The sequence below is a fragment of the Manduca sexta genome, chromosome 20 (genome assembly GCF_014839805.1).
Source record: "Manduca sexta isolate Smith_Timp_Sample1 chromosome 20, JHU_Msex_v1.0, whole genome shotgun sequence".
Taxonomy (NCBI): Eukaryota; Metazoa; Arthropoda; class Insecta; order Lepidoptera; family Sphingidae; genus Manduca; species Manduca sexta.
Window position 1 is genome coordinate 2,812,614 of NC_051134.1, and position 13,237 is coordinate 2,825,850.

A 13,237-nucleotide genomic window follows, 5' to 3' on the forward strand; every position below is an offset into this window, starting at 1 on the left:
CATTGTGTACATTCAAATAATTTCGTAAACAAAGAATGGCATGCAGCACGCGTGATGCGACGCGATGCGAGGCGACACGGCGCGGCGCGGCGCTGACATGCTACCGAGTGCCGCAGGGTTCGACGCCGCGCCACACCGCTGAGTTGCAGTAGTTCGTCAGTCTCGCGTCATCATCAAGGTTGCCCCAAGTAAATAGTAATCACATAACTTGCTTCATATACAGCACGCAATGAACTAAAGAATTTTGAGACTATTAAAAATTTGCGAAGGCAAACCGAGTATGAACGAGTGTGGCCGAGATGGCGACCGAGCGCGGTCACACGACGCCACTTCTCTCTATCAGCGCCCACCGCCGCCGCCACCGCCGCCCTCCGCCTCCCGCGGCCAGCGCGGCGCCCGCCGAGCGGAATTTGCACGAGCGGCGCGCCTCGCGACGCGGTTCAGTGTACGTGCGACCGGTTGCGGACGAGGACGCATTGTCGCGCGACGCGTATCACATCGCTTATTACGCAGTAACAATTGTTGCCGACCGCGTGGACTCCCGCGAACCAACTTCAAGTGTTTCCCAGACTCTTGCGCGAGGTGGTACGGTTGATAACGCGCGATCAAGCCCCCACAGACTCCAGTGATAACTCTTATCAGTGTGGAAAAGTTGTAAAGTGCGTATACAAGTCGGAAGGACGCCGGAATTTGCGCAGCGGCAAGTCTTCGGGACCTTCGACGCTCGTGACGATCGTGGGCGATACGATACTCGGTGTTTGGGACCGATTCGAGCCACGTTACAAGGTTATCGCGCCTCTAGCCCGCCAGTGATGAATTGGAAAATCGGCGCGTAGTCGCTCACGTGGTGCGCGCCCCGCCCCCGCCTTGCCCGCGCTTATATTTAGCGAAAATCGCCTCTCGGGAACGGTCCGACGGTCCGACGGCTGACGCTCTCTGCGCACATCGCTGTTTATGAACGTTAGTGAGACGCCACATGTTATTGGCTTCGAATAACAGAGCCGATAAGGAGAAGACAGATAACCTCTGCGGATCGCGGCCCGGCTTCGACCATTCTGGAAATAGAAAGAAATCTGTTAAAAATCGGAAAGGAGAACGTTCTGAGATGCTAACGGCTGGCATCGGCACGCGCCGGTGAGCGCCCGAACTGGCACACCGACCGAAAAATTCCACTGGTCGAAATAGTTAGCGATATGTCTATACAAGGGGGTGGCGGTTACCAGAGCCCGTGGTCGTCGCAGACCGGGCTTTCAGAGTTAGAGGGCACCATGGGCGAGCTGGAGCCGCTGGGCGAGCTCACCGAGGTGGGCTTCGAGCCGCAGACGCGGGCCCGCTCCAACACGTGGCCGCTGCCGAGGCCCGACAACTATGTCGACCCCGTGGACGACACCGGCTCCAAGAAAAACTCCAACCAGAACTTGGCTGGTAAATATCTCAATCACTATATTAACTTAAACGTTGCACTTGATATGCTTGACCCGATCGCGATTTATTTAGGCCAATATGATACGATTTATGTTGGACATCTTATAAGGACGCTGTTTCGAACGTGTACGATACTAAAAAAGCTATTCAAATGATAAGAACCGAATCGCGCCTCGTCAAGATTGACCCTATACACATGTACGTTTTTTTGTTGTTAGTGGGACACATTTGCATTGCAGAGTTGGAAACCGGCATAAAAAATTCGATTACATTAGAATTGCTGTAAAAGAAATAACATGGGACGCAATAAAAAATAAATTTCCATTGTAAACTTGTTTTGGTCTTGAACAAAAAATATTTTTTTATGCATTGTTATACCTGTAAGATTTTTTTTCTATGTGATAACACGTAAACGATTCTACATTTTTGCACTATCGGAACTTAAAAATATGTATGAATTACAATCACAGCAGTCAAACTTAAAAACATCATCGCGTAAACATAGGCACTCATTCTGGCAATGTAAACATTTGTTGTCAGTGTGTTTAGAATCGTGATAAACGCATTACCACGTTCAATTTAAAGGAGGATAACTTATGAGCGCAGTGATCATGTTATTTAAATTTATTTGTCATACAATATTATATAAAACATATTTCATATAATATTTCATGACCCATAATTTACCACGTCAATTATGTCACAACTCATGATATACTTACAAGATATATTTGAGAGGGACTTGATATCAGGTAATCGGCTGGTAAAATTATTATCTAAAACCTTACTGCAACATGCTTGATAAACTGTGTTAAGAAGAGGGGTCAAGTCGTAGAAGAAAAGATGCACTTATAAGTCGCAGTGTGTTCAACAGAATATAACCTTCCTCGTTCGCCCCAAGGAGACGTAGAATGCGACAAAAATATTTTCATGTTAGCATGTACCCACAGCGGCTTAAAACTTACTGGCAATGTCAATTTAAGAGAAGGAAAACTCAATACAAATGTATCGTCCCTGTTGGGCAAGAGCTAGTTCCTACAATTTATTATTCCTGTACAATAATAATATTGTAATTATTCCTGTTGACTGTGTGTTAGGTTGGAAGGATGATAATATGTCGGCATATGTGGAGAGGAGATTCTACTGACCTTATTGCAAAATAACGCGTTACTCCTCTCGAAGATAATAGTAGAAATAGCAATAAAATTTTAAGTGATCCTTTCTACACTATAAACCATAGCATACCATAAAAATTTAATTGAGGATTAACGCCAGGTCGATTACAAGATTTAGTTCTTGTTTAAAAGCCTGAATCCGGTTTAGTTCCGGGACAGAGAGAACTTTACTAATTTAAAATTGCTTTTAAAATAAAACTATATCATCCTTTATCGAAACCAGATATAAAATAGGTAAAAGCGACACAAATAATTGCCGCGATTTAACGCCTGAGCCCATAATTGGACTATCAAAGATCATTAACGTAATCACGTGAACACGTTTTGTATCGTGTTGCATTGAATTTTGTATGAACGATTGGTCCACGTGTTCCAAGCACGTTCGTTTAAAAATTAATTGTAATACAGTAGCAATTTAAATTGATCAGATTCTATAAAACGATGGCGTATAACTAGCTACAAATGATTACACCATATTCCTACATCGCATCCCTAAAAGATGATTATTAGTAGCTGTCAGTTAAAATCGCTACTTGTATCACACCAAAGTCCTTGAGCCACTAGCATGATAGCTTCCTCTCATAATAATATTCCCAATGATAGCATCGAGCATGAGACTTAAAACTCGTTACACCCTATAGGTATTATGTTATGTAACGACGTCCTGCTGTACGTTAAAAGTCACGCAAGTTGTAACTAATATTTAGGGACGGCTCCCGGTGCCAACTAAAATTATTTTCCTAGTATCCTAGGTGGCAAAATGTAAGACATGAAGCAGACGTCAGATTGAGCATTTAAAATATTGGAAATATGCTTATAATAAAGGGAATTGTTGAAGATTACTTGAAAGATGAAAAATAAAGTAAATGTTTGTATAGAATTAAAGATAATAGACAAAAATGGAAATGTAGAAGAACCATAGGGAGGTCTTATTGAATGACTATAATTGACAGAACTGATTTCCCGAAATATATTATAATACGAGGTAATGGTAGAAGACCAATTGTAACAAAAAACCAGGTGTAATGCAGGCATCTGGATGTATGTATAATTAATTAAGAATGTGCGCAAGTTGACAGTTTTTTATACGGGAACAAAAATGTGACTCCACTACACCCGATGGTAAGTGGAGTGGGGCCCAAAAGAATTTCGACTAACGAGAGATGATTACCCCTCGACAGTCGACACAATTATGCCGGACTGTTGGAACTGGATATAAACAAGGTGATTCCGGAACCCGACACACATGGGCCACTATGGAGGGTTTTAACACAAACGATATAAAATATATTGTACCCCCAGAATTGTTATAAGACGATTGAAAATACCTCCAATCATTGAGAAGGTTGACACTGGCTCGTTATGAGTAAACTAACTAAAGAACTCTAATGATGTTAAAATAAGAGCATTTTAGTACAGACCTCTAGTATAAAGTTATATATTCTATTCAGTTTTTATTGTTGAAAAAAAGCAAAAAATACGTTACCAAAGATTCGACCCAGCTGAAAATTTTGAGAATCTCACTATCAGTATTGATAATTCTTTCAACAATAATCATAAAATTTTGAAACTGGATATTTAAATTTGAGTTAAGAATATTTTAAATAAAAACTTGATTCTTTAAATTTATATGGAAGGTAACATTTTATATATTAAATTTTTACTACCTGTTCCATTTATATCCACGAAAAATTATGTTACACGTGCTAAAATATCATCTTGGATTACCGAATGGCATCATATAATGAGACTCGAGTTGGATACAACAATCATGTTCTACTAACGGAGAACCTTGTTGTAAAACTGATTACACTACCGATCTACTGTGGAATGAAATCAGCTCATTAGTCCATTAAGAAAAGTATTTAAATATTCAATGGACTGCTAAGAGAATGTAGCCGAATGTCTGAAGAGATTTAGTCCTGCTTACCCTTTAGGGGACGTATTTTCAAATGTCAATTTTTACTGCCCTCCTACTTATCATGAACTCATACGCAAAATCTCATGTTTTTAAAAAAACCAAATTTGTCTCCGCGCTAGTAATACGAAGAATTAGTATATATTCATAGAAACGCCAACAGTATGAAGAATTTTCACTTGGGAATAAAAATCCTGTATCGATATAGTCATTTCATTTATAAGGCTCGAGTAACTTATAAACGGACACAACAAACCTTAAAGTTAGTAACGAATATGCTAGCTTTGGAAAACTCTTTTATTTTAATCATTGATGATCATTTCTATTTCGTTTCTATTGATTAAGATTCCAACGTAAACACGATTTTATCAATCATGACCGGTTTATTCTAGATATATTTAATTACCTCCTATTATTATTCTTAACGGTCATAATTTTGGATAAAAGAATTATTGACTATAAAAATGAAATGTTAACGTAGTTTCTGATAAAGTTAGATGAGGTCAAATATTTCTGCGTGTGTTCTGAATTGTTATTTGTGATAAATCAATCATAGGCCATCATCACATGAAGATCTGCAAATAGAGTACACCCTCCCTATACCAAAGTTTTAATCTACCCGCAATTTGATACGATCAACGCATAGAGGAATATTATTGATAGCCTATCAAAATATATAGGTATATCTTAATATGGCTTAAAATGGTACAGTGTATTGCCAACTCATATTATTTAAAATCTGTACTAATATATAAAGCTGAAGAGTTTGTTTGAACGCGCTAATCTCAGAGACTTCTAAACCGATTTTAATTTTTTTTTCATACGAAGCTACAAGCAATGGATCTTCGTATGCACTTCCTATAGCACTCAGGAGTACCTAAGTGGTGTAGACTACTTTTTGTCACGGGAAAATATTTGTTGCAAAAAAATCTATTTACGCAGACGGAGCCGCAGGCAAAAGCTAGTGTAATAATAAACATTTTAAGAAGTATACTTGGAGATTGATAAAAGCAACTTTTTATATTACTATCTTACATCTCATTTTTAGAATATTACGTCCTACCTATACTTCTTACTAATCCAAAAAAGTATTAAAATCCAGTACAAAACTTCTTACTGAACGGATTACATTGCCATATCTATTGAGTCCAAATATCTTCGCTCCTTGTTACGTAATGTAGGTGATAGTTTATAAAAATCGCCATAATAACACTTGCACTAGAATAATCACGTACGAAGCAATACTATGTAATTGTATACATAGTTACCTCATGAGGTCGTTGCACTTATTTTCCTTGACTTTGATGTGTATCGTGTTGCTGGTGCATTACTTTTGACTTCATAATGTTTTACAAATTATTAGTGAATATTGTGTCTAATTCATTAAAAGCTGTTGCAGCAGTTTTTGAAATGTGCATCGATTTTTCTAGTATAATCTCATTTGTACGCAACAAAACACTTGTAGTGTCATTTGGTGGATTTATTTTGACTTAATTAGCTTGTAGTAGAACTTCAAAAGCCGCAGTTTCAATCATCTTACTAAGTCAAATGTTTATTTCATCATGGTTTTTCCCGTATACCATTCGAATTCGGAATCAGAGTAAACCACATTACACTGTCATTGTCATTCATTTTGCAGCAATGATTTAGCTTTTTTTTGATTTGCCGCCTGCGTGACTTCATCACTGTCTACGAAAATAGTAGAAAACCTATTGCTGCATGTTTGTTATTGTAATTATTTTTTTATTGCTTTGTATGACGAGACTATCTTGCCGTTCGCCTGATGGTAAGCGATGCGACCGCCCATAAACAGTAAAACCACCATCCAACACATTTAATTACAAAGTACCAAACAATGGTATTCCACTGCGTTCGCCATCCTGAGACATGAGATGTTAAGTCTTATTATGTCCAGTATTAAAGTTTGTATATTCAGCAACTGTGACGTATCTACATGTTGTGGGATAAGTAATCCCACTTCTCAATACTCCCGACTCAAAACTTGTGGGGTTTGGAGTATGCGTGCAAATATTCCGTGTATTTATTTTTATTTATAGTATAACAAGGCCAAACATTATCAATGCTTCTATAAATAAATGAAGGCCTTGTGCAAATGACAGATATTTAACACAAGTTCAGCGTTGTCTGTATTCGTTAGTCTTTAACAGATAGAGTTAAAACTTTAGAAAGAATTGAGGACGGTTTAGTACATCACTTTTCAATATAAATTCTTTGTACAAGACAAGCATTATAAAAAATTGCAAGGAATTTTCTTTCGCGTCCAACGTTCTTTTTGAAATATTTTTGCTATATTTCCAAATCGTTACGCTTTAGAGACCTTCAAAGACCCTATATGTTAATGGCCAGTCACGCATCGCCGATTCCTCTGGTATTGTAGATATTTAAATATACATTTAGATTAATTTATGCAATGACTATAAAATTTTAAATGTTATAATAGTCTTTATTAATTTTATTACCTTCAATATTTTAATGGTGGCTTAAAAATAATAGCATACCTAATCATTTATGTTTAAGGTCAATTTTACTTAAACATTTACGTCAATGGAACGTACTTTACAATATTTTTTGCCTTTTGCAAAATTTAATATAATTATCTGTGTAAGTACATAAAATTTATATTTATAGAACAAAAAAATATACATGTTAAGGGGACTAAACCTGCCGTGCAGATAATAATAGGAGACATATTAAAACATTATAATAACTTACAGATAATTTTTAAAATTCAAATATATGAATAATTATTGATATTTATAACACCATTTACTGTATGACACATGAAAAGACTTTATATCTTAAAATCTAACAGGTTCCTTATTACTTGTAGCATTTGGTTAGGAAATGATTAAAAGGAACTGTAAAGAACGCTGCGGTTTTGTCTATTCACCTACGTGGAAAAGCGGGGAGCGGACGTAGCGAATTTCTGAGGTCTTCCTGTTTCCATAATGTATTTTCTGGAATAGTTTCCTAGTCGAAACAAACTCATCTATGACAGAAAAAACTACTTATACAGTTGTTATCCAGATATTTCGCTCGTCTTGGTCTCTTTCCGGTCGATTGCCGTCTCTCCGAACTATGAAAGTGAAGGAACTGAGAGTCCACCTATGTATTGCGTACACACTTGTGCATTCTCTTCTGCATACTTGACTGATCTCCTTGGTCGAGATTGGCCGTCGTGACCAAAATTCGGTTAGGTAGGAATCAAATTGAGAGTATGATTGAAAAATGATTCGGATTAATTAGTTAACATAGATAGGTAATATAGGGGCCGTAACAAAGACGCATTTCTACAATTGTTACCGCTAAATAAAAAAATAATGACATACAAAACGAAAGATTTATAGCTTGGATATGTCATGGATATTTTTTTGTTTTCTAGCATTAACGATTGTAAACAGTCATCTTGGCTATGGCCTTAAGTGTCCCACCCTTCTTATCAGGGCATCAAGATCATAAAATACATAACATTATTCATTCCTCATTAAAAATTCCTTTCCAAGAAAACTGACTAACAATGAATTTCAGGAGCGCCTCCACTGCCCTCTGTGGGCGGTAAGAAAAATTCGTCCCGGCGTAACGCGTGGGGCAACCTTTCCTACGCTGATCTCATCACTCAAGCCATCACCTCAGCACAAGACAACCGGCTTACGTTGTCGCAAATATACGAGTGGATGGTCCAGAATGTGCCATATTTTAAAGATAAGGGCGATAGCAACTCTTCGGCTGGATGGAAGGTAAGATTAAGAATTTAAACGTGTTAATACAATTTTACATTTAATTGACATTATCTGTGAACAATACTTCAGCGCTGTCATAGAGTTTAACGATATACTCCGTATATATTTTTTTGTCACAAGAGAGAACGGTTCATTGAATGAAGATCAACATTTTGTCAAAATTGATGATTAATTAGAATTTAGTTCAAATTATAACATCTAACTTCTACCAGTAAACGTACTATCTGTAGTCTAAACGTATGGACATGTTTACTCTCTACTTCTTTTCTTTGAAATGATCGAAAACGATTCGAAAATATTTTTAAGGGCATTCCTCAAAATGAATCATTTGGCGTTTGTCCATCTATACAGAGTAGTGGCATCATGCCATGTTGCAAACTATGCTAGTTTTTCGAACGAAATGCAAACGTAAATATTGGTAACAGAGACGATTTTGAAAATGTCCCGATGACTTCACACTGTCAGCTGATCTATTGTATTCAGCTTCAAAGCCTCATGGGTTAGGGTGGCCATGACTTCCTGCAGCTAAAACGAGACATGTGCATTTTATAGAGATTCACTGGGAGTACCAGACAATCGTTATAAACTGGTGTCATGACCCGATATACCGAAATATTGCGACCCTTTTGTAGGTCCATAGGCTCATAATATTATTAGTAAAATAAAGCTGTGCTAGCAGTCTAACATTTTAGTTTCATGCGTCCGTTAATATACAAATACGCATTTTCAAAACAAAAAAATGCTATTGTCAATGATGATAAAATGTAAATAATGCTTACTTATTAAATAACTATATGCAAGGTAAAATCTTCTGAAGACACATTACCTGTGTTACTTATATGTTATAAATTACAAACGTATGTTTTTACGTGCCGACTGTCTAGCGTAGTTATATCACGATACAACAGTGGCTGCCGATATCTTGGGTTTGATCCCTTACTTAGGCAAAGTGGTATTGGGATTTTCTACTCAGTATGAGCCTGTAGTCTGGAATCTGTGCCCTATATGGCGATAGGCTCGCTCCGATCATGTGGGAGAAAATACGCACGGCGGAAAGTCCGAGCACTAGTTGCGCCTCTGCCTGTCCCATAGGCGATTAAAGGCGTGAATGTTTATTTTTAAATACTGATAAGCTGGAAGTCATGTCCACTGTCCAACATATAGCGTTTATTTCTATTTGTTATTTATGTCAATAATACTATACTTATTGTGCACCTTGCATATAAAAATAGTACCAACAGTTGTAAAAGATAGAATACAGGTGTTATTTAGTCATTTTTAATTCTTATTTTAAATTTGAATTGCAACAAAGAATAATTTTATTTCTAAAACGATATTTGTAGCTATAATGCAATTTCTAATTCCGGGCCGGGCAAAGTGATGTTGGACTTTACTGATCAGTATTATGCTTAGCATCAGTCCGTAGGTCTGGGAGTTGACCTTCATATGATGATAGACCTTATCACATCATGGCAAGAAACATACATGAAAAAAAGTGAGTGCCCTAGATATATCTTTGTATACCTCTTCTGGAATAAAGACGTGATGTATGTGAATTTAATTCTATCATAAAATTATTTAATTTATATCCTTGCTAGTCTACCCGCTTCCCAGATTCTGAACGTAGGTAACAATAGTTTTGCTAACATCCTGTTACATTTCTAAATATTGTGATAATAACCACAATGTTGTGCAACGGAAAAGTTATTCTTTCTTTATATTAGTTTAATTCCACCAATTTATAGAATTTAACTGAAAATATATTTATACTCATTTAATAAAGAACACTATTGTTATTTTTGTACGCTCATGGCATAATGACCCCACAGCACCTGATGGTGAGTGGTACTCCACTAGGGTCTAGGATCCAATAGAATGTCGACTGACGAGAGAAGATTACCCCTCGGCAGTCGACACAATTATGTCGGCCTGTTGAAACCAGATATACACAGGCTGATCCCAGAACACCGGTTTTAACACCTTGTTTACGGTGATCACTATCCGTGCGGATATAAAATATCCTACCACCAGAAAATATAATATTTTTTTAGTCTATTAATTATTGTGATTTGTTTATGGGTTTTAATAGTTTCCCTAATTATTATGTATACTTTTGTATATAACAGTTAATACAAAGTAAAGGAATATATGCCTTATATACATGAGTGGTTCAATGTGCTCTGCTTTATAATTGCCTGTATTGTGTTACACATATGTTTAGATAATATTTTCCTGCGTCCGTAATAACATGAAAATACTCTGGTGAGACGAACAATATATCTACTTCTTTCCTCTGTTTTAAGTTGTATTTCGATATACAGAATGAATAATTTTGTCGTCTATTGAACGTAGAATGTTCGAGAAGTTGTTGATATTTCAGTAGGTCCTTGGGTAATTTTACCTTAGTTACATGTCGCTTCTATGTGATGTGTCAGAACCCTATTTTTGGTCTGTAACCACACTACAATCTCTATATTTAATAATACATATTTATTAAAGACATCTCTCCGTTATTACGGTTAACAGCATTTGAAATACATAATTCATAGTTATTATGGTCCGTAGTTCTACAATTAGCATTTTCAAAGGCGTTGGCGACCGAACGCTTAGCAATTTGAGCGCACGCCATCAACGTTTTCCGGGTTCTCGGCGCGTTAGTTTGTACTGTTAATAATAATTTATTGAAATTAATTGGATGTTTTATGAATGACACATAATTGTGAAACATTTCTGAAGGCCTACTTGTTGATTAAAATGTCCAAAATATTTGTCAATGATAACCAAATTGTTGACAAATAACGCTAAGTTGCTTGGTTTTCGGATAAGGCTGGGGGCACGAAAATATGGACAAGTTATTTATAAAACGATACACATATTTTGCTTAACGTATTTGTAATGCGTATGTCAAATTATCGCCACATAAACAAACACTATAATTTAAAAACACGCTAATGAGGAAATTTATATATCCAACTACCCACGCTTTGGTAACAATGCACTTAAAGTACGTAGATAAATGCCGCCTAAACCACGTCTTTCTAAGAAACACTACGCATTTTTGGCTGTACTGCGCAGTGGCAGTGTGTTATCTCAATCGGCTGTGACACGACCGATATAAACGATAATAAAAACTATTATACACTCGATCCACACTTTAGAAACCGAAATAATCTCTTGAAACCAGTCCATTGCTTTTACGCAACGTCCGTTCGAGCGAACTTGCAAAGCGAGAAAGCGATGTAGACAATATCATTTGACATTCTCGAATTGTATAAATCGCGTGGTCACATGACTGGCTTCTATAAAAGCGTTGAATATTTCGTCTCACTCTAAGTTATTCGGTCCTAATATTCAACCAATTGAAGTTGTCTATCTAGTATATTGAGGATTCCCGCGAAGCGCCGCGAACTCGGTGACCTTCACAACCCATACCCATGGCATTGATTAATGTTTGCGCATACAATGCCCATTCAGACTTTACACGTGTGTACGCAATTACGTCAATTAAATGTAATGTCATAGAGTTGAAAATTGAGCGTGCACATTAATGTCATTGTGTGCTCTGTTAATTAGCAAACTGTTGGATTCATGCTTTACATTCTCACATTACACCGCGGAAGGTACGCGAACGAGATGAACGATGTGCCACCTCGTAAGGTGAATGAATTCTAAATTGCTGACATGCGTTCATGAAATTTTGTAGGTATCTAAATTTTTTTTTCTGATTAAGGTACGTCACGCATCAATTATCAGTTTCGCTACCAGAATGAATCTTTATCTGAGCAATGGTAAATTACAAATTTCCAATTCCTGTAAAACATTTAACTCGACTTGCAATTTGAAAGCGGTTTTCGAGGTATGCATTCCAGTATACTTTTACACTCCAACAAAAATAACTTTACGGCTGCGAAACCGAGGTGCGCTTCGAGATCACAATATACAAGAGAGTACGTAATATTGCAACGGCTGGATCTCGGTGGCAATAATTAATTTTGCCGATCGCACTTGCTAGCTAATAGACCAGTTTACAAAGTTACGTCGCCTCCAATACAAAAAGCGAGGCAGAGCTAGTAAGCCGAAGAAAGGCGTTCAGCGTTTAACAAATCAATGAAAGTCATAAAACTTGTTATATTTATGTTATTGGTATAATGCCAATAACGAAAATAAATAATGTATCTTTATATTCCGCTCTTCATTTCAATATTTTTTAGGTATCAAAATGCATAGTTTTACGATTGAATTTTTATGTTTATTTTTAAGTAAGGTGTCATACTGCCAGGTGATGTATCTTTTTTATCCGATTTGATAACATAATTAAATGTTATTTAATAATTAATTATTACGTGTGTTTCAAATACGCGTCAATTTATACGCATTAGAGCCAAATTATAATATTCATAATTAGATTGATTTAGGAAATGCATATTATGTGAAATAATTATGACTTATTAAATAATCTCTCAGTAGTTAAATAATTGCGCAACAAGTATAATATATTACACCAAAATATATGTAGCAGATTTATAAAATAATGTTGCGGTAATTCTACGTTAAGTATCAATAAAGATATAAAAAACTATTATGAATATCCAAATATACCATTTATATTTATTCTAATCTACAGAAAGCTCTAAAGTCTAAACATGTTTTTGTAGAGTATATAAGGTAGTATAAGTAATATTTAGTGATTTGCCTAATGCTTTAATTATTACGTGGAAAACACACATAATCTGCAAGAAATTTGACCCGATTTAGTAATAAGCTTGCCTCCCATAATATCATAGTCCGAAAATATGTATAGCATATCGTGGGTGAACTAGGAACGTTTCTGCCTACCTTTTCGGGTACTAAACTGCGAAGGTTAGCTATATTTGCACGCATTCTGTGTAATCATTTCTATACATTGAGCTTCATCGTTTCGTTACTAAACCTATGTATACAAATATGACAAAAAAATG

The 13,237-nt window shown here is 36.5% G+C and overlaps 1 protein-coding gene across 1 annotated transcript in view; it reads left to right on the forward strand.

Annotated features, from left to right (window-relative positions):
* The first annotated feature begins 442 nt into the window (after window positions 1-442).
* LOC115446141 (forkhead box protein O) overlaps window positions 443-13,237 on the forward strand; it is a 106,206-nt gene continuing 93,411 nt past the window's right edge. Inside the window, 2 exon segments of the mRNA XM_030172700.2 lie at window positions 443-1,425; window positions 8,068-8,276. Coding sequence (XP_030028560.2) covers window positions 1,194-1,425; window positions 8,068-8,276 — 441 coding nt within the window. The 5' untranslated portion in view covers window positions 443-1,193.